This window comes from Erinaceus europaeus, chromosome 7 (assembly GCF_950295315.1).
Source record: "Erinaceus europaeus chromosome 7, mEriEur2.1, whole genome shotgun sequence".
Lineage (NCBI taxonomy): Eukaryota > Metazoa > Chordata > Mammalia > Eulipotyphla > Erinaceidae > Erinaceus > Erinaceus europaeus.
In genome coordinates, this window is record NC_080168.1 from 114,212,753 (window position 1) to 114,235,836 (window position 23,084).

At 44.1% G+C, this 23,084-nt stretch overlaps 1 protein-coding gene across 4 annotated transcripts in view; it reads right to left on the bottom strand.

The window, feature by feature from the left end:
- Nucleotides 1-23,084, bottom strand: part of DIP2B (disco interacting protein 2 homolog B) — a 252,104-nt gene that overhangs the window by 83,418 nt on the left and 145,602 nt on the right. For all 4 annotated transcript variants that reach the window (XM_060195371.1, XM_060195370.1, XM_060195368.1 and 1 more), the window contains exons 3-4: nt 10,346-10,474; nt 6,790-6,915 (exon numbers count right to left, since the gene is read on the bottom strand). In XM_060195371.1, coding sequence (XP_060051354.1) covers nt 6,790-6,915; nt 10,346-10,474 — 255 coding nt within the window. The remainder of the gene's footprint in view (nt 1-6,789; nt 6,916-10,345; nt 10,475-23,084) is intronic.

Sequence of the window (23,084 nt, forward strand, 5' to 3'; positions counted from 1 at the left end):
TGATGAAGCCCCCTCACACACTTGCTGCCTATTTAACAAGTCGTATCAACATGCAGTAACTGTTGAAGCTCCAACGTCACCACAAAACATTACTTGGTATATGGCAGAGTGAGACATCATCTGCTCAGTGCTTTAAAGTTTAAACACCCTAAAGGTCTTTAAAACTCAGGCTCCTCTAGATTTCAGTCTCGCTCTGACACTCGGAGTTCTTAGAACATCTCAATTCTGCTCTTTGTTGTCATTCTTTTTCTACTGATCCCCTCTCATGAGGAGTATCTTCTACTGTTGGATCATTGGCTCACATTCAGTAGATCTTTATCAATGAGATTTTCTTTTTTTTTACACGAGCTCACTGCTCAGCTCTGGCTTATGGTGGTAAGGGGGGTTAAATTGGGGAGCCTCAGGCATGAGAGTCTGTCTGCTATTACTATAATTATTATGCTATCTATCCTCCGCTCATCAATGAGATTCTAAATCCCTGGGTTGAGTTTGTATCCTTCCAAAAACATCTGTGGCCCCAAATTAATAATTATTAGTGTAGGATTATTTTTATATTAGTTCTTTTTTTAAATGAAAAATTTTTTATTTAAAAAATTTTTAAAAATATTTGTTTTCTCTTTTTGTTGCCCTTGTTTTTTTTTTACTGTCATTGTAGTTATTATTGTTGTTATTATTGATGTCATTGTTGAATAGGACAGAGAGAAATGGAGAGACCAGTGGAAGACAGAGAGGGGGCGAGAAAGATAGACACCTGCAGACCTGCATCACCACCTGTGAAGAGACTCCCCTGCAGGTGGGGATCCGGGGGCTCCTTCTGCCAGTCCTTGCACTTAGCACCATGTGCACTTAACCTGCTACCACCGGACTCCCTTTATATTAGTTCTTATCAGACAGGATAGTGACATTCAAACCTCTCCCCTCAACCAGTCATAAGGAAAGCCTTTGTCTCCATTGGGAAGCTTCCCCAAGGGAGAAATATGTCTCTTCCCTTTCCCTTTCCCTTTCTCTCTGTCTCTCTGAAAAAGAGTGATGGTTAGGAAAACAGTGCAGCAGTAGCACGTAGGACTTGCTCTCAAGAAGCTTCATGTTTGAACCTTGGCATCATTAACAGCCAAAGCTAAATGGTGGTCTAGTCAAGAGACAAACAAAAAAGTTTCTTAAATAGAAAAGAAAGTTGGCCGTAGAATGGCAGAATCAGACAAGTATAAGGCCCCTGGGCACCACTGAAAAAAGAAGACTTGGCTTGCATGTACTACTACACTGCTGAGAGGCCTCTTCAACTTGATTTTTAATTTTTTTTTAAAAATTTTATTTATTCATGAAGGAAAAGGGAGGGGACCAGACATCACTCTGGTACACGTGCTGCCAGGGACTGAAGTCGGGACCTCATGCTTGAGAGTCCAATGCTTTATCCACTGTACTACCTCCCAGTCCACTTGAGTTTTTAATATTTTATCGAGAGAAAGAGGGAAGGGGCGGGGGAGGGGGAGCGAGAACATTCCATTACCATTCCACCAGCGATGTATAGCTCCCTCTAGTACAGGGACGTAAACCCAGAGCCCCACACAGGTTAAGGCAAGTACTATCCTGGCCGCAAATAGTTATGTTTGGCCCAGGGCAAATACCTTAGTGACTACGACCTATTTTAACACTGTCTCAAAAGAAATCTGCTTTTCCTACTTCCGTGTGTTTAGAGGAATAGAAGAGGGCAGTCATGGGTATGTGAAAGCCCTTTACACACTGCAATGTACTATAATCTCATAAAGTATTATCATGTTAAAAGTACAATATCCTGGTGGTCATGCGGTAGGTAGCACAGTGGGTTATGTGTTCATGGTACAAAGCACAAGGACTGGCCTAAGGATCTGGGTTCGAGCCGCCTGCTCCCCACCTGCAGGGGGGTTGCTTCACAGGTGATGAAGTAGGTCTGCAGGTGTCTATCTTTCTCTCCCCCTCTCTGTCTTCCCCATCTCTCTTGATTTCTCTCTATCCTATCCAATAACAATGACAGCAATAACAATAACCACAACAATAAAACAACAGGACAACAAAAGGGAAAAAAACAGCCTCCAAGAGCAGTGGATTCATAGTGCTGGCACAGAACCCCAGCAACAACCCTGGAGGAAAAACAAAACAAAAGTATAATATTCCACAACGTTTATGGTATTGCTTTCACATATAGAAATATGTAGGGGTGTTGGTTCTCTTGTAAAATAAATAAAACAGTGGCCCGGGAGGTGGCGCAGTGGTAAAGCTTTGGACTCTCAAGCATGAGGTTGTGAGTTCAATCCCCGGCAGCACATATGCCAGAGTGATGTCTGGTTCTTTCTCTCTCCTCCTATCTTTCTCATAAATAAATAAATAAAATACTAAAAAAATAATAATAAAATAAAAATAAATAAATAAATAAATAAAACAAATCTTTTTAAAAGTCTGGTCTTGTGGTCCAGGAGGTGGTGCAATAGATAAAGCATTGAACTTTCAAGTATGAGGTCCTGGGGCCAGACAGTGGCACACTTGGGTAAATGCATACAATACAATGCACAAGGACCTGGGGTTCAAGTCCCTGGTCCCCACTTGCAGGGGGGGAAGCTTCACAAATGATGAAGCAGGGCTGCAGGTGTCTCTCTGTCTCTCCCCTTCTCAATTTCTCTCTATATCTATGCAATAATAAATAAAGATCAAAAATTTTTTTAAAAGGAGGTCCTGAGTTCAATCCCTAGCAGCACATGTACCAGAGTGATGTCTAATTTTTTTCCTCTCTCCTCCTATCTCCTTCATGAATAGATAAATAAAATCTTTAAAAAAAAAAAACATAAAAAACTAGTCTATCCATGGGGAAAAAATGGGCAAATATGTATAAATATAGGTAGATAGTTACAGAAATAAGAAAGAGTTGATCCTTATCTGTGACCTTGGGAGAACTACTGAAGTTTCCAATGGAGGGAAAAGTGTGGTGGGAATGGTGCAGAATTATACCCGTCATCTCATATTTTTATAAATCAATATTAAATCACTAATAAAATTTTAAGAGAGCGAGAAGAAAATCATCACAATTCACCTTAGTTACTATGCTGCGTAATAATAATAATAAACTACTGTCTCAAAAAAAAAAAGTCTAGTGCAATAGCTCACCTGGACCGTGCACTGCCTCGCCACACGTGTGGCCACGCAGGGTGAAGCCCGGCTCCCGCCACACTGAAGCTGTAGTGCTGTGCTGGCCCAGCCCCTCCCTGCCTCTCTCTCTAAAAGTAAAAATAGGTAAATATTTTTTAAAAGAAAGAAAAGAAAAAAGAAATGTGGTGAGGTGAATTTCTCCTTGTCTGGCCCCATGAATTATTACTACAGTCACTTTCAAGACAACTCGATTTAAGCTTCATTCTGCCCAACCCAAAGCCTTGTGCTTTAGGGTCATTCTGTGGTCTGCGTGGTTCTCTGTGGACCCTCAGAGTACGGCGGGAGTAAGCCGACATGGTGCAGAGAGGACACAGAGGGAGAACATGTGCTGTGGTTTTGCATTGTGTTCCCCGGATGAATGAGTAATAGTGTTAGACAAAGAGCCCCTACAGAGAAAGAGCTGAGGTAATTGCCTCATGACATTAGCAAATGATTTCAGCACATACAGGCAACTGGATGGCAGTGACTCAAGCTGTTGAAAAGGCTCTCAAAAAGGCCACAGGCACGAAGAGACCACAGATTACTACCGACACACAGGGTTGAGAAATTGGTGTCGATAGCAATAAGTAAATTTTAGGAAGACTGACATTTTATTATTTGAGAATGATTTCTGAAGAAAGGACAAATTATTTTCCATGCCAACTATTAACAGTAGTCTTCAGAGTAAGCAATATAAATTAAGGCAAGATATAGGACATATGTCACTCTTTCAATCTTTTTTTATTAAATTCCCAAAAATAATACTGAGGTTTCATGAACTCAGTCACTCCCATACCATGTGCTGAGTGTGGTCTTGCCCATATCCCAGAAACTAGGTTCGCACCACCAGCCTGGGCAGAGTGAGGGCCCTGACTGAGAACTAAAGTACTTTGCTATGTGTGTTCTCAGTGCACAAAAATCAATGCAACCAAAAATACAGTAAATCTAAGGTTAAATGCACCTACAACTTTTTGAAAAGGAAAGTCTTTTTTTTTTTTTAATAGCTGTTTACAGCCTACTCAGAAAGAAAATAAAAACAGAAAGCAGCCTATAGGGAGGGGGCTGAAATGATTGATTGGCTAGTGCCTGCCTTGCCACGCACACAGTCTGGGTTTGAGTCCTGGTGCTGGTGTATCTCTCCTCCTTTCTCTATCTACGTGAACAAAGTATCCTAGGAGAGGAGAAACCACACATACACGAGGCCCTGGGTCCACCATAAAAGGGGGGGGGGGGAGAGAAAATCAGCCTATAGCTAGCAAATAATTAATCCCAACTCTCTCCTTGAATACAGCGCCGAGACTCTTGTAAACTTGAGTATTTCTGGGGCAAACAGTATATAAGCAAGATAATGCGAACTGCCACCCCAGGCAGGGTTAGTCTGTTAGCCGGCTTGGAGAGACAGGGATAGAAGGTTAGTTACAGTGCAGGAGGAAGAAGAGGCAGCCAAGTACCCAGCAAGTGGCTCTCAGAGCACTGAGAGAACAGAATCCAAGTCCTAGCAAGGAATGGCAAATCCTACCTGCCCCATGAAAATGTTAACAGAATTTTATGCAGTTCTCCCCACGCTCTGCCACGCAAGAGCACACAGCGTCAGTGCTGGGCATGTGTGTAGTGGCCGTGTATGAAATCAGTGTGAGGTGCTCTCAATGTCTCTTCACGGTGGGAGAGAATTCCTCCTCCATTTGACAGCACTGAAGTTTCCAATGGCACATCAAAGTTTTTTATATACTATTCTGAGCTCCCCAAAGAGGAGATAAATGAAGAAAGATGTTTTCATTGCTGGGCTCTGCTGAGTACAGACAGGTCTTAAGAGAGAGGGCCATATTCTTATCATCACCAAAGCACTAAAACACGGAAGGTGATCGAGAAGTGTACACCAAGTCTTTCAGATCTTGGAATAGAAGGTTAATGTTTGGAAATCCAGGGCCTAGGAGTGAATTCCCAAGGACTATGGTCTCATTCAGCAGTGAACAGCCAGGATTTGTTTCTGGAGGGGTAAACCACTCCTCCACCCCCCCACCGTGACTTTTTTTTCCATAAAAGGGGGAAAGAATAGGTTTCTCTGCCTTCTGAGCATGCTCAGGATCCTTTGCCGCATTCTTGCATTTAACCCGAGGCCATGAGAGCAGACTCTACTCTGAAACTGCATTTCTTTAATAGGACTGTGCACAGGGCTGTTTCTAAGAACACCCTTTGCCATTTGCTACAATTGGACTCTCAGCCGACCTGCAGCTGAATCTGCCAACAAGGACTAGCTACTAAACTGAGAGCACCCTTTGTCTGCAAGGACCCAACTGGTGCTGTACCAGAGCAGAAGGGAAACCATCCAAGATTTTGAATGAGTGGGCTTGAAGTATGCGCCATTCTGGACATGAAATGTTGTATTGTATGGGCTGCTAGAGGTATCCTGTGTCACAATTTCAGAAACACTTGAAGCCACAGAACTATTTCTCTTCCAGACATATGGACACCACAGATGTAAAGCAGGGAAACACACAGTTAATGAGCCCACAGCACACCCGGTTGCTCAGAAGTTAGACAGAGCCTAGGAGAAAGCCATTACTATCAACCTAAACTGGGTTTTGGGTCAGTATCAACAGCTCAGCTTGACGGCTGTGTTTCAAAGTCAGCCACAATAATGCAACTTTCAGAGTAGGGAGACAGACACTATACTGAGGCTCTGAAACACTTTCCCTACATTCAGTTTCAGAGGTCAATGCCGACTGCCTGGAATTTTAGCTTAAAAAAAAAAGTATATATATTTAAAGAGGCCCTGAGGTGGTGCAATGGATAAAGTATTGGACTCCCAAGCATGAGGTCCTGAGCTCAGTCACTGGCATTTCACGTGCCAGGATGATGCTCTGGTTCATGTCCTCTCTCTCTCTCTCTCTCTCTCTCATTAATAAATAAATCTTTTAAAATAGTTAATGTGATTTAAAAACTATGGGAAAAATGATGAGTAGAGAACATAACTAAAGTCTTTTTTCTTCTATTGCTCTTCAAATAGGAAGTTATAGCTCTTCAACTTCCTCTAGGGGAAGTAAAGCCTTCGAGTCTTAGGGATAAAAATCAGATAAAGTCACCGAGTTCTTCTTGATCTTGGGGCCCCCTATTAGAAAGGTTACAAAAATACATACATGTACACAAAATAAAGTAACACACATGTCTATTTTTCACATGGATTGCAGCTTTTGACCCTTAAGGGCACTAGTCTGCTCCTGTAAACCTAGAGATAAAGCACCTGGTTTGAGAGCGCAAGTTTACTACAGAAATACGCGACTATGGGTCACTACTGAATGTGAATAAAAATAGCTATTTATGCAGAACCGGATTATTTCTTTTAGACCAAAAGCATTAGCCTGTGTTGCTGATAGTTACATGAGTCTGGAAGTTACCACAAGGAAACTAAGGAAACTAAGAATCACAAAATTGGGAGCTTTGCTTCGAAGGCGTCTTTTTCTGTGTGTGGTTTATCACATTCACAACCAAAACCTGCCAGCGTCAGTGTGGATATGCATATGCCTCTGATGAGTATGAGAGCTCTGACTTCTACCACAGAAAATAAAAAGCAGGACTTATTTCCAGAGCATCAAAGCAGCAGCTGACAGAGATAAAAGCTTCCGGCGGACCTACCAGGAGGTGTGCAGGCATCTGCGGGAGACTGGACAAAAGTGGACCGCCTCTTGGTTGGCATGGGCAAAGCCATCTTCTGCTCTTTGTGCTTCGCCAGTGCAGCCTGAACAGCTTCTGTGTGGATATCTGAAAGAAAAAAAGAAAAAAGAAAACATTTGCATTGAGAAGCCCCTGACTTGAAACACTGACTCCTGTGGCCTGAACCACTGCTACAACTGTTGAAAAATGGAATTGGGTGTATTGGGGTGACTTTTCTCATTTTTCATTTATCTACTGGACAGAGACGAGAGAAACTGAGAAGGCAGGGGGAGATAAAGAGACACGTGAAGCACTGCTTCACCGCTTAAGAAGCTTCCCCACTGCAGTGGGGACTGGGGGTTTGAACCCAAGTCCTTGAGCATTATAACACACATATTCTATCACGTCCACCACTGCCCCCCCCCCCCCCATTTTGTCAGAGCACTGCTCAGCTCTGGCTTTTTGGTGGTGCAGGTAATTGAAATTATTGTTTAGAAGGACATAGAATTCTTTTGCATAACCATTGTGCTAGCTCTGTGGCCCCAGGTGACATTTACTTATTATTGCTTCTAGGTCAGTTACAAACAGAGAAGAAAGAAGTCAAGGAGAACTTTAGAGATGAGGAAAATAAGTGATGTGCAGAATTCCTACCTGGTTATTTAACACACTCCAGACAAGGAGCTGACAGAGACGAGGGGTAAGGACAGAGTGAAGGGTACAGCATGCATCTATGCGAGACCGAGAATTAGCTCCACTCTACTCTGCTACAGGGAGTTTAATCTTGGGAGTCCAGGAGCCAGCAAAATAGCTCACTGGGATAGTGGACTGCTTCGCCATGTGCACAACCCTGGTTCGAGTCTGGTCCCCACAACACTGAAGGAAGCTTTGATGCTGCAGTCTCTTTCACATTCTCTGCCTCTCTTGTTTCTGTCTCTACTGGAAAAACTCATCCTGGATGACAAAATTTAGCCACTACCAACCAACTTACCAACCCAAAACACTCCAGGTCATAGAGGTCAGTCATATAATGATAGTGTCTTAGGTAGAAGGAAGGCCCTTAGCTTCTAGGTTCACCGGCATACAATTCATCGAGATCTCTGGTAAAAAAATGACTCCTAATGTGACAGTTCCCAGACACAGCTGACTTTGGACATCTTTGGCAGAAACATGAAAGCTAGGGGTCATTTTCTGGCACTCATGTTTGAGCTGAATAGGATGACAAAAGATCTTTAAAAGCCTTTGTTTTATTTGAGGCAGCTAAACACCCAAGACATAGGCACAAATGAACTTGTCAGAATGGCAAGAAGATCACTCTCCATCTCACATGTTAGATGTATCCCCCCCAACTTTTTTTATTACGATCTCTTAAGGTTTTTTAAAAATATTTATTTATTTATTCCTTTTTTTGCCCTTGTTTTATTGTTGTAGTTATTACTGATGTCGTCGTTGTTGGATAGGGCAGAGAGAAATGGAGAGAGGAGAGGAAGACAGAGACAGGAGAGAGAAAGACAGACACCTGCAGACCTTCACCGCTTGTGAAGCGGCTCCCTTGCAGGTGGGGAGCCGGGAGCTCAAACTGGGATCCTTATGCCGGTCCTTATGCTTTGCGCCACGTGCGCTTAACCCAAGATCTCTAAGTTTATCATTTAAATGATTGGGGGGGGGGGGGGGAGCCAGAGCACCACTTCAGCACACGTGGAGTCAGGGATGGCGCTGGAAGCCTCAGGCATGCAAGTCTTCAGCGTTACCAGCCAAGCTGTTTCCCTGGTTGCGAAGTGTGTATCTTCTATACTGGTGACAAAGCACATGTACACAGAAAGGCGCGTCAGGCCTTGGAATGCAAGAAAACTCCATGTAGTGTGACATTTGTAATGTTAACGACTTTTGGCCAAGCAAAAAGGCCAGAATAAACAAACTCTCTAAATGGTGTCTGAAAGATGCAATACTAGTTCGATTTAGATTTGATTATATTTTCCTCCCTTCTTTCAAACAGACAGAGAGGGGAAGAAGGAAAGAAGCCACAGCACTAAAGCTGCCTTTGATGTGACCTTGGTTTTTTGCACACATGGCACAGCAGTGCAGTGCTAGGTTTAATTACGACTGGCAGAGCTGTGGAGAAGGTAAACGTGCCTCCAACTCAGAGAGGGTTTGCCAATTCCACTCCGTGACTTCGGTATTAAGCCCTTTCTGTGTGCCTGTCATTTTGTTCTGAATGCTTGTAATTTCAGTAAGCGCACCCCTGGTTCTTAGCTATTTTTTGCGTGTGACACATAAGTGTGACCCTTTTTCTGACTGAAATGGCAACGCCCGTCGTCAGTTCCTACAGCCAGTCTGCTCTGCTGCTGCTGCTGCTGCTGCTGCTGCTGCTGCTGCTGGCGTTCACTCCTTCTCACCTGTGGAAGCCCCTTCCAGTAGCACCCACTGAGCCCTCCCCTGCATGCCTTCCACGTTCCTATTTACTTACATCGCCCGCCTGCCTTCCCTCCCTCTTTGCTTTTTACATTTCGAGGTTTCAGGCTACAGTTTTCATAACATGCCCTGTTCATGCTGCCTTGTTTTCCCCTCCCTCCTCTTCCTTCCCCTTCCTTCATCATCACTGGGGCTTCACCACTCCAGACCAACTTTTCCAGATACACAAAGAGAAGGAAAGACAGAAAGACATCGCAGCACTGAAGTCTCCTTTAGTTCAGTGGGGACTGGAATCGAACCTGGGTCACGTGTGCGACAAAGTAAGAGCACTATCCAAACCCACTATCTTGTCACACCTCCACACTGCCTTTCCTCAGTTCTCCCCTTGGACTATGAAGTAGTTTGTGTCCCAGCAAATACTGAGGATCCCACTTGGCATGGGATGGGTACTTAGTCAACGGCTAGTGACTTAATTAATACAGAAATGCCGAGAGGCTGGGAGATAGCTCACCAGGTAGAGGGCACGCTTTTACTGTGCACTACGAACTGCCTAGGTGTGAGCCCCAGCACCAGCCGGGACTGCCCGCACCTGGGAAAACCTCACCAGTAGGATGGTGTGGTGATGTCTCTCTTCTTCCTCTCCCTCTCTTTCTCTCTGCCTCTATTTAAAATGAGAAGGCTTGGGGAAGATAGCATGATGATTATGCCGAAGACTTTAGTTCCCGAGGTTCCAATTTTCCAAGTTTAAGCCCCTGTATCACCATAAACCACAGCTGAGCGATGTTCTAATTAAAAAAATAAATAAATAAATACTTTAAAATAAAATTTAAAGAAAAAAAAGTCCACCAGGAGAGTGTAATCAAGCAGGTGAAAAGCCCCAGTAGGCAAAAAATATACAGATCCATTGGCACTTCAAGGGGGGAAAAAAAAAACACCCAAATAGAGGCCAAGGAGGTAGCTCAGTAACAGAGCACATACCTTGCAGGTGTGAGGTTCTGAGTTCAATCCCTGGAACCACATAAAAACAAGAAAGACAAACATCAATCCAACCAAGGAAACATCAGAAGCTCTCAGGAGACATAATGGCAGGAAAGTCAGTTCTGTTGGCGATTTTACAGTTAGATCTTACCCGATCGATAGCGTTCATCCCTGGCTCCCCCAGATCGAGTTCGATGGTACTTAGAGGGAGCTGAAGTCTGAGCAGAAGTTGGAGCAGGTGTCTGGTTCCGATGTTCTTTCTGTAGTGCTGAATCAGCTTCTAGAAAAGGAAATTAGGAGGGCGATGTGTTGATAATAGTAAGTAGTATTTGGGGGCCTTATGGCCTTCTCACATTGCTTTCAAGTGGAATGATTACCGCAGATACAGCAAAGTGATAGAAAACTTTTAACTACATGAAAATGATATAAAGTCACCTTTGCATAGAAAATGTCATCTTAGCATCATACTTCCAACAAGTGATAAGGGAAGTAGTGATAGAAATGCAAAGTTGAAAGAAAAAAAAAGAAAGAAATGTGAAGTGAAAAGTCCATTCAAAAGGACCAGGTGTACCTGTGCAAGGACTCAGGTTCAAGTCCTTGTTCCCCATGTACAGGGAGAAAGTTTCACAAATGGCGAAGCAATGCTGCAGGTCTCTTTTTCTCTCCTTCTTTACCTCTCCCTTCCCTCTCAATTCCTCTGTCTCTATCCAATAAGTAAATAAAATATTTTATTTTGGGACCAGGTGGTAGAGCACCAGGTTAAGCATATGGTACAAAGCGCAAGGATCCCAGTTCGAGCCCCCAGCTCCCCACCTGCAGGGGAGTCACTTCACAGGTGGTGAAGCAGGTCTGCAGGTGTTTATCTTTCCCTCTCCCTCTCTATCTTCCCCTCCTCTCTCCATTTCTCTCTTCCCTCTCCTATAAGAACAAAAAAATTGGAAAATGACCTCTAGGAGCAGTGGGTTCCTAGAGCTGCATTGAGCCCCAGTGATAACCCTGGAGGCAATAAATAAATAAATAAATAAATAAGTTTTTTAAAGTTCATTCAAGAGAATCCAAGAATAGTGGGGTAAAGGTATTATAGAGGATATACAATTCCCCAATTCTGCACAAACTCGGGGCCTCATGCTTTTTAAATTTTTATTTATTTATTTATTCCCTTTTGTTGCCCTTGTTTTATTGTTGTATTTATTACTGTTGTTGTTCTTGATGTCGTCGTTTTTGGATAGGACAGACAGAAATGGAGAGAGATGGGGAAGAAAGGGAGGGGGAGAGAAAGACAGACACCTACAGACAGACCTGCTTCACTGCCTGTAAAGCGACTCCCCTGCAGGTGGGGAGCCGGCGGCTTGAACTGGGATCCTTACGCCAGTCCATTAACGCTTTGCACCACTAGTGCTTAACCCGCTGCGCTACCACCCAACTCCCGGACCTCAGCTTTTAAATGCAAAGTTCTAGCCACTGTGCCGTCACTACCTAAGCTACTCTCACATTCTGTTTTTTTTTTTTTTAAGATTTAATTGTTTATATTAAAGACAGCCAGAACAACACTCTGGGATATGCAGTGCCAGGGACTAAACTTGAAACTTCATGCTTCTAGTGTAACTTGAATGTCTGCTTGTTCACTTACTGAAAAGAGACGAGAGAGAAAGAGGGATACTGGCAGCACTTCACCACCTGTGAAGCTCCTCCCCTGCAAATGAGGACAGGGGACTTGAACTCAGGTCCTTGAGCACTGCCACATATGCAGCTCAACTCAATGCACCCCTGCCAGGCTCCCCCCTCACGGTTCTACGCCAAGCACTTACACTCCACCACCATGCCACTTCCTGGATTTCTATACACTAGTTTTGAAAAGCAAGGAAGAGTGTGGATTTCAGGGTGCTCCAAGTGTGCTCTCATCATCTAAAATGCTATCTTATCGGTTCCTCATAGCTGATTTGTCTTTCTTTTTTTTTCTTTTTGGTCACCAGGATTTTCACTGGGGCTTGGTGCCAGCACTATGAATCCACTGCTCCTGTCAGCCATTTTCCCCACTTTATTGGGTAGGACAGAGAGAAATGGAGAGAGGAGGGAAAGATAGAGGAGAGAGAGATAGACACCTGCAGACCTGCTTCACTGCATGTGAAGTGACTCCCCTGCAGGTGGAGAGCCGGGGGCTCAAACCGGGATCCTTGTGGGGATTCTTGCCCTTGGTACTACAAGCACTTAACCTGGTGTGTCACCACTCCTCCCCCTTTTTCCTTTTCTCAAATCACTTTATTGGGGAGAAATAATGATGTATATGGCAGCTCTTGTCTCATGGATACAACTTCTTTACTTACTCCCTCCCTCTCTGCCTTTCTCTTTCAATTTATTACCATACCAGAGTTATTACTGGGGCTTAGTGCATGTACGGCAAATCCACCACTTCCAGTTGGCATTTCACACCCTCCCCCACCTGACCTTATTTTATTTCATAAGACAGAAATTGAGGGGGGGGGGAATATAGAAAAAGATAGAGGGACACCGCACATTGCTCATGAAGCTTTCTCTCTGCGGATGGGGACCACGGTCTTCCAAATTTAATAGCTAACAATCCAAAAGCTAAAAATGATTGAATGTGGATTTTCACTTCACAAGGAATATCTACTAAAGGCTAATCTACCATTCCTCTTTTACCTATCCTTTTACTTTGTGTTTTTCACTATAACTAGTTAGAAGAAAGACTACAGTACAGGCTAAAGGGGGGGGGGGGGGAATGTTACAAAGAAATGACAGGGAGAGACAGAAGAACTGGGAGTTGATACATTTGTTTGAAGAAGAGTTAGGATGATTGTTACCACTCAGAATTGTGTAGAAATTCTCATAGATCAAACCACAAGAAAATGTAAAACAAATACAGACATCTGATAAGTGACAATCAGATGATACTTAGCCAGGAGATCTACTGAACTGGTACTGAAACAGAACAAAAACCAAAAATGGCCTCACAACATGCGATTCAGCAAGAACATTGGTGTGGTGTTCTGCAGTGCTCATCTCTGCTCCCTCAGAATTCAGTCATCCAAGCGCAGCAGGTCTCTTCTGGGTAAAATCATGACAAACATTTTGTGTAGCTCTCCAAAAGGTAGACTTGCAATTTCACTAGGTGGCTGCAAAGTTTGCCAGTGAGTATACCTAAGGTGCTCCACAAAAACATGCATTTCTGGAAAAACAAGTGTTCAAATGTGCAGTGCCCTCGCTTTAAGTTCAAGAGAGGCTATTTGAAGAGGCAGAGAGAAAAGAACTGAACTGTGCTGAGTACAGGTAACAGAGACATTCATGATAAAGCCCTATAATCTTCTTCACTAAGTAATCACTCTCTGATATATATAAATTGTGTAATTTTCATTCCTACATATTAGTTTTGCTTTTAAAATACAAGCTTAGAAATACATTTTAAATGAGAAGTACAATGATCTAGATAGAAGTACCACGAGTCGGGCGGTGGCGCAGCAGGTTAAGCTCACGTGGCGCAAATCGCCAGGACCTGCGTAAGGATCCCAGTTCAAGCCCCCGGCTCCCCACCTGCAGGGGAGTCGCTTCACAAGCGGTGAAGCAGGTCTGCAGGTATCTGTTTTTCTCTCCTCCTCTCTGTCTTCCCCTCCTCTCTCCATTTCTCTCTGTCCTAGCCAACAACAACATTAATAACCACAACAATGTTAAACAACAAGGGCAACAAAAAGGAAAATAAATAAATAAATAAATAAAAACTTAATTTAAAAAAAAAAAAAAAGAAGAAGTACCATGAGAACCACATACACCCTAGCATGTGTTTGGAACTCTAATGTGATTTATTTATTTTGAGGTCAGAATCTCCTCAAATTGACTATCTTCAAGAGATTCACTATCATTGCATCTTAATTAATAAAGGTGGGAAAAGTGAGAAAAATGGTAAGCTGGGGTTAGCTGCCTCCCAATCCCCAAAGAAGTCTCTTCATTTGAAGCTCATGCCCCATTGAGCAGATTCTTAGCAAAACAAGTCAAAATAATATTCAGCTGCCAATTTCCTAGTTTCACTCCAGCAGATTTTCCCCTCTTCTAAACCAGCAGTCTGTCTCCTTTTCCTTTCCCCAAAGATCATGAACAAACAATGCATATTTGAGGATAAGAGACAGGAAACTATGTCCTGGTTAGAATAAGGGAATGTTGGGAGGCTTATTCCCACCGAAGCCTCCTTGCCAGGGCAAAGGTGTATTTTACAAAGGGCAGGAAACAACAACGCACCGAGGGCCTCCTCAGAGAGGAGGGCCTGGGCCCCCCAGAACACAACGTCCAGCCTGGTGGGCAGGCTAGAGCTGCCTGAGGAGAACACTCTCTGGCCAGGGCTTCACACAGACCTCAGCAACTACCTGTGGCCTGAAAAGAGACATATCTATGTTTTGAAAAAGATGTGCACAGTTTCACAACCCAAGTTAGAAGCAAAGACAGAATTCACTACATGAATCAACACAATGCGATATTGCATCCCACTAAAAATAAAGAGCATGTTGACTATGCAGATATATATACAGGAAAGGCTTGAATGAAATCACGTCAGATGAGAGAACACAAAATATTATGTGCAGAATATGCTCATAACTCCACGCAAGAACTATTTATACACAATTGTAAGGATCAAATGAGACGTAAAATCCCGTAAGTAGCTAGAAAGAAGTAACCATGAGGCACTCTACAGCTGTTTACCATTTCATCATCTTGTTTATACAAAGACTTACATGTGAAATCAAAGTAATTTAAAAGACACTAACTACTGTCAAGTGCTGGGACATGGCTCCAACCTCACAAGTCGAATCTTCTCAAAGCTTCTGAAATCAAGAGTGAAACACAATAGTGATCCCCAAGAGAAAATACCATCTGCTGATTCTTACAGTTTCGGGTTCCTGTTCTCTCAGTTTGTTATACATAATATCCACTAGGGGTCAGCATTATGTCTAAAGAGTGATGTTGTACCGTTCAATGAACAGTAAATTAAAACAGAAACACAAATTCTAATTTCTTCCTCAACACAGAGCCCTCCTTCCTAGTGATCAACACGTGTGACTTAATGGTCTTTGATACAATGAGTGTGGGTCAGCTGCTTCTGGTTACGAGGCAAAAACCAGGGAAGAGACACTGAGAAGCAGCAATGACCTGCAGGACTCTTCATTTTGGGGCGTCGGAGTCCTGCTACCTCTTTCTGCGTATTCTCAGGGTTCTTGAACGATTCAGGAGGGAAGAGCTGTTCGCAGAGGAAGATTTGCCAGTGGATTTCCTCTGGTAAAGACTCTGGTAAAGGGTCAGGTATGACCTCAATGGATGCTCCAATTCATAATGACTGCAGTACTTGGACTGCAAACGGAGCAGATGAAAGAGCAGAAACAACTGACATGAAAAATTCCATGTTCTTACCATGACACTGTGGTTCTCACTTGGGAGGTAGCTTTTAATGGCAGTGAGCTAGAGAGAACAAAACCAGCCCCGCTCATCAGCACCAACTCCACATCCACACAATGACCACCAGCCTCTTGACATTTACATAGTTGGAAAAGTTCTGTAGCATTCTTGACTTTAATAGTTGGCTTTCCTTTCATGTCCCTTTGAGTTTTCACAGTTCCTCCTTTAGAACTCCCTTGGAGTGCTTCTTTTACTCTTTGATGACTCTCATTTGCATAGTACAAGTAACTTATGGCCACTTTGGTCACAGGGACTGGGGGGTGGAGAGGGGCAGGGGTCAGTCTTACACATGCAGCATGAGCTCTGTCTAGAGCCTGGTCTTAACCCACCTTGTATTTCCTGCAATAACTGGTTCGAGGTCGTCTCCACTACAGGCGCCCAATCTTTTGGTTTAGATCTCATCCATTTCCTCACTCCTATCAATGATAGTGACTGGCTGGATAGACAAGGCCAAATTGACGATATGCCAATTTTTTAATGAAGTTAAGTGTTTATCTGAAACCCTGGATTTATTCGTGTATTTCACATGTCATACAAGTTTTATGTACAAATGTGTATCTCTTGGGATTTTCATACACTTAGACTAGGTGATTAAAACGAAGCCTGGAAATAGGCCCCCCAGTAGAGCACACACCTTAACCCCGTGCAAAGAAAGCACCAGGGACGGGGGTGGGGGGCCCCGCACCGGGGATGGTGGAGCAGTGACAGTTATCTCTCCTCTCCTTCTTGTCCTTTCTTCCAAAGAAATACAGAAAGGGAGATAGTGGCAGAGCAACAAGAGTCATAGGTCACCCCTGATGAGCAGAACCACCACAGCCTTTAGAGAAGCAAACAACTGGTGGGCCAGCAAGCGAGTTCAGGTGGACAGTGCACCTGCCACGTCACACCAATGACCCAAGTCTGAGTCCTCTCTGTCTCTGTCTCTTGTCTGTTGTCTCTGCAAAAGTCAGCCTAGAGCAGTAAAGCCTCCTCAGTGATAACCAACAGGAGAAAGAGAACAAAACACAGAGCTTCTCTTTCCTTTCATTTGAACTCACAGATCATGCCATTTTTTTTTTTTAATGTTTTCATTATCTTTATTGGAAACAGTCAGAAATCAAGAAGGAAGAGGTGGTAGGGAGGAAGAGAGACGGACACCTGCAACACTGCTTCACCACTTGTGAAGCTTTCCCTCTGCAGGTGGGGACTGGGGCTTGAACCTGGGCTCAATCAGGCACACCACTGCCCAGCCCCAGATCGTGCCATTTTAACTGGTGTGGTCTCAAAGACGGGGACCAAGCCCGGAACGATTGTGATGAAAGTGGTGTGGGGCCACTTGCAACTGCAGTGTGGATACAAAATACCAGAGAGCAAATACCCTCTAGCAAAGCAGAGCAAAGAGAGCCATAGCCACAAAAGGCATGTACGCAGGAGAAAAATAGTAAGATCACCAGAACTCCTTTCCCAGGGCAAGCCAGAGGATAACACACAGCCATAGCCACCAACAGCTGTGTCCTAGCCCTGAAAGGAGTACCCAAGGGCCTGGGGGGACTATGGAGACCTAGGCTGTGAAGGTACACATCTCTGGTAAGATCCTATTCTGAAACCGGAGACAAACAGAATCAAATGAGTTGAGCTCGCAGATCAAAGTCAAAGGACCAAGGAAGAAAAACAAATACAAAAAGGTCACCAATCATCTCAAATGCATGAAGACAGGATGGAATGTTTATACCAAGGCCATGAAAAAAGCAGAAGCTGCAGTCATGCCCTGAAGCAAAAGATGTGGTTCCAGGAGAAGATGACACTAGTCAACTTCAAGGACATTTCTGCATGGTGGAGGGCTGCCAAGCAAATCGGAGCCAGGCTCCGACCCACGGCCCGGCCCGCACAGCGCAGGGACGCCTCCCAGCACCAACAGTCTGACAGGGCTGTGGTGGGGTCTATGGGCTCAGTTTGCTGATGAATAGTCAAGTAAGATACAAAGGTCTTTTTTTTTAAACCAGAGCACTGTTCAACTCTGGTTTATGGTGGTGCGGGGGACTGAGCCTGGGACTTCGCAACCTCAGGCACATGAGTCTCTTTGTAAAACCATTATGCTATCTACCTCTGGGTACAAAGGTCTTTGAGGGCTTTTGCAGAAGTTGTGTGTGCCTTTGCAGAAGTTTTATACAGCCCTTAAGTAGAAATATTAGGGAAAAGAATTAATTCTATTTAAACCTGGCAGAATGGACACTTCTATGTATCCCCAGTCCTCCCCACACCACTGGAATGATAATGAAGGCCAGTTAGAGGACAAAAACAAAATCGGTTCAAACAGATGCAGGGAGAAAGCCAGCTCCAATGGTGGTCTCAAGGAAATAGAAATAAAGCTGGTGGATTAAGCATGGGATGGGGGAGGGGGATGGGGAGGAGAGGAGGGAAATGGAATCCTAGTAAACTAAGTGATTTAGCTTGTAGTTCGTGAGAACACTTATAATCATGATAATGTAAACTCTGCTCATTTATAACAAAAAAGCAGGAGGAGGAGGAGCAGGAATATACTGAGCCTCCAACCCTAAATGAGCATGAGGTAAAAAGTGTGACAGGGAGTCGGGCAGTAGCGCAGCAGGTTAAGCGCAGGTGGCGTGAAGCGCAAGGACTGGCATAAGGATCCCAGTTCAAGCCCCTGGTTCCCCATCTGTAGGGGAGTCACTTCAAAGGCGGTGAAGCAGGTCTATAGGTGTCTATCTTTCTCTCTCCCTCTGTCTTTTCCTCCTCTCTCCATTTCTCTCTGTCCTATCCAACAACGACGACATCAATAGCAACAATAATAACTACAACAACAATAAAAAACAAGGACAATAGGGAAAATAAATAAATATAAAAAAAATTTTTTAAAAAGGTGTGACAGTTGAGGGAAAGGGTGTGAGTTGTGTCTGTGTGACTGAAAACGTTGTCAGAGAGAGAATTTCCTATCTTTTTTAGTAGGAAATGAATAAATAAGACCTCCTCCCCCCCCACACACACAGAAAAGTCAAGAAATGGTGGTAAAATGTTAGGAATACAAAAGTAAATGTCGCAAAGAAAAAACAAAACCATTAAAAGGCTGAAAGAAGCAACCTCTATGGAAGAGGAGAACACTGCTCATTTTTGTTGCTGTTGTAATGAACTCTGAATGTTACTTGACTGTTTAAAAATCAATGCATCAATTTCATTCAGAAATACAAATCAAAGATAAATACTGAATCTCAGTGAGAGCTAACATACCTATGCACACAGTCTCTTGGGGCTCTAAGTAACCTGACATGAAAAGATTTACTGAGGGTATGTGCCCAAGGTGTCAGGAGCAATCATTCTCCAATCTGTAGAGTGATTTACTTCTTTCATTACACAATACTTCACCTTCACATAAATCTACTGAAGTAAATGTGGGGAGATCTAGACACCCTTTCTGTTCAGCTCTACAGGCTTTTATAGTATGTCTTCCTCATACCATGTTGGGGCTCTGTGTAAGCTTGATAGAGCTTAGGAAGAACTCCCCCCATACTTGGATGGAGGTCTGAGAAGATACCCTCTTGTTAGTCTCTCTCAACCGAAGTGAGCAAAGGGGAGAAACCGTCTCTCAGACTTAGTTCTTCCTTTCCTGACTCTCAAGCCCATGGAGACCTCACTGCCTCTCTCCATTAACTGCAGGCCACATGGCTGCCTGCCTCACGGTTCATTCACATAGTCATCCAGAGTTCACACAACCACCCCACTTCTGATCACTAGAGAAAGCATACTCCATCACACACCTCTCTGACAACAGTCAGTGAAGCACCAAACTTTTATTTCCTTATAGCTTTGATACCTACCATGCTCTGGTTATCTTTACTCTATCTCATCCTGCTGACTTAACCCCTATGTTTCTCTCAAATACCTTTGGATAATTAAGTTGCTTGTATCATGGAGAATAATTGTCTTGACCTTTATGTATCTCATCAATTCCTGTCTTGCCAGCCCCCTACCATAGGAACAAGCTGACCTTTAAGAAACCTATAATTCCTGACATGTTTGAAATATGTTCTTTGTTTGGTTTTCTATTTAAACTCATGTCCACCTGCCAATAAAAGTGATCTGAGCACGCTTCAGTCTCCCTGGTGTCTTTGCTTCATTTTGTCCCTTGAGCGAGCGAGAGAGAACCGGTCAGTTGCCTTCCTGCTGGTGTCACCCCGCGTGAATGCCGACAATACCAGGTACTAGTGCTAGAAACTGCAACAGGAAGTGAAATACTGGGCCCAGGGGCCAGAGAGATAGGCCACCTGGGAGGGCACCTGCCTTGCCACGTGACCAAAGTGCATCTCCAGTACTCTGCATGGGAGTACTTATCACAGTACTACCAGGATAAGATTCAGTGCCGTGGTGTCTGTCTGTCCCACTTAATCTGAAAAACTGACTCAAGAGAGGTGAGGTTAAAAAAAAAAAAATTTTTTTTATTAAAAAAAAAAAAACTGGGTTGAGGAGCCAGCTCAGCAGCTAGAGTCACGTGCGCATGAGGCTCTGGGCTCCATCCCCGGCGCCACATGACAGCGCCAAAGACAGTGCCAGTGGAAGTACTAGATGGTAGACTGACACTTTGGTATCTCTCCTCTCTCTTTAAATAAACAGAATAAAATGGTATATTGCATCAAAATAAAGGACTCTGGGGTGGAGGCAGGGTTCAGCTCTTGGATCAGAATGGCAGAGGAGAACCTAGTGGGGGTTGAATTGCTAAGTGGAAAACCGGGAAATGTTACACATGTACAAACTACTGTATTTTACTATCGACTATAAACCATGAATCCTCTGATAAAGAAATTAGAAAGAAAGAGAGAGGGAGAGAGAAAGAGAGACAGAGAGAAATAAAGAAGGAAAGGGAAGGGAAGGAAAGAAAAGAAAAGAAAAGAAAAGGAGAGAGAGAGGGAGGGAGGGAGGGAGGGAGGGGAAAAAAGGGAAGGGAGAGGGAAAGTGAGAGGGGGAGAGAGAGAATGTTCGTGATTTTAAAGCCCCAGAGGCAGAGAGCTAGCACACCTACTATAACACGCACACTCTGCTATGCTAGAGGCCCTGGGTTCTAGTCTCGCACCACATGGACAGCACTGAGAGAGCTGCAGGGGTGATGGGGCAGTGCTATAATGTCCATCCTCCCTAAAAGATAAAGAACGGGGAGTCGGGTGGTAGTGGAATGGCTTAAGTGCAGCGGTGCAAAGCGCAAGGACCTGCGTGATGATCCCAGTTCAAGCCCCCAGCTTCCCACCCACAGGCGGTGAAGCAGGTCTGCAGGTGTCTGTCTTTCTCTCCCCCTCTGTCTCCCTTTTTCTCTTGATTCCTCTCTGTCCTATCCAAGAATGATGACAGCAATAACAACAACAACAATAATAATTACAACAACGTTAAAAGAAGGGCAACAAAAAGGAAATAAATAAATATTAAAAAAAAAAGATAAAGAACGATTACACCAATGCCAAGGATCTGGGGACAAGGGGAAGCAAGGGGAGGAAAGGGCAGCTCAAGTTCTGGCTCATGATGATGGAAAAACCCAAGCTGGAAGTCAGAGTGGTTTGCAGACACACTGGGAGGAAAGAAATTGTACCCATGTGTCGATGACCGTACTGTAAACCATGAACTACCCTTCCACAAATAATTATAAGAAAGGAAGGAAGGGGGGCCAGGCAGTGGCGCACCTGGCTTAGCACTCACATTACAGTGCGCAAGGACCCGGGTTCAAGTCCCTGGTCCCCACCTGCAGGGGGAAAGCTTCACAAGTGGTGAAACAGGGTTGGAGGTGTCTCTGTCTTCCTCTCTATCTCACCTCTCCTCAGTCCCCCACCAATAATAAATACATAAATAAATAAATAAATAAATATTTAAAACAAGAAAATAGGAAAGGAAGGAAGACAGATTGGATTGGGGAGGAACGTACTTATTGTGAAGCCACCTCCCCAGCTACTTAAGTATATATACTCTTTGTCTGTCTGGTCATCACTGGGGCTTCACACTCTGGGATGACTTGCAGATAGGAAGAGAGTGACAGAAGGGAGAGAGAGAAACACTCCAGTGGTGTGGGAGAGACAGCATAGTAGTTTTGCAAAAAGACTTTCAGGCCTGAAGGTCTGAGGTCTCAGGCTCAGAGTTGAGCAGTGCTTTGGTAAAAGGAAATAAAACCAAACAACAAAACACACCACCTCAGGGAACCTTCCCTCACTGCAGGCTCAGGCAAAGCAAGCACACAATCCAGGTGAGCGAAAAAGTGCTCTGTCAGGGTGGTACAGTATGAAATATGCGTGTCTGGGTAAAGGCTGAAACCACACGCACACAGCTGGAGCCAGAGCCCAGCCAGTAGAGCAAAGGACTTGCAGGTTTGAGGCACCTTGAAGGCACACGTACTGGGGTCATATATTTAGAAAATTGTATAATTTGTCATTTAGTGCTACCTACAAATAAGTATATCTTATATAGTGACAAGACCCGTTGCTCTGGTCTCCCTAGTCTACAATATACTCCCAGAGGGATAAAGAATAGGAAACCTTCCAATGGAGGGGATGGGCTACAGAACTCTGGTGGTAGGAACTGCATGGAACTGAACCCCCTCTTATCCTACAATCTTGTAGATCATTATTAAATCCATAAAAAATAATAATCTTAAAAGTCATAAAAAATTGTAAAGGCCCAAGTACATTCTTGAGCTTGCATTTTCTTCTGTTTTTCTGCATGTTCCCTGACGCATCGCTATTTTTTCTTATGCTCCCTTTTCAAGATTTACATAGTGAGGAGCCCTGGGAAGGGGCTCCTGCACTCTGTGCATTCACAGCCCTTCCAGTGATCTCAGCGCAGGCTAACGTCAGCAGAGCAATGATGGAGAGTGACGGCGAGGAGAGCTGGGGACCCTGCCTTGCGAATCTCAACGTCTAACAAGGGAGGTGAGGACATACTACTGAGGCAGCAGACACAATTCTCAGGGAGGGCCGAGTCGTGAGCAGGAGTGAGAAAGCCAAGACGGTGAGCACGAGCAGCGCTGAGCAGTTTGACGGCAACAGGGAAACGCGTGCAGGAGAGAAGTGGCTCCCAGGGAGAACTTGGTATTAACAGAGCAGGAGTGAGTATGATGACTGCCGAGGGGGAGTCTGGAAAGGGGGAGAATAGCTGCGGGGGAGACAGATGGGGCTTGCCAGCACTGGCATAGCAAGAGGCTATGGGAGCTGTCTGCCTCCGCAGGAGTGGTTTTTTTTTTTTTTAAATATTTATTTATTCCCTTTTGTTGCCCTTGTTGTTTTATTGTTGTAGTTATTATTGTTGTTGTTATTGATGTCATCATTGTTGTATAAGACAGAGAGAAATGGAGAGAGGAGGGGAAGACAGAGAGGGGGAGATAAAGATAGACACCTGCAGACCTGCTTCACCGCCTGTGAAGCGACTCCCCTGCAGGTGGGGAGCCAGGGGCTTGAACTGGGATCCTT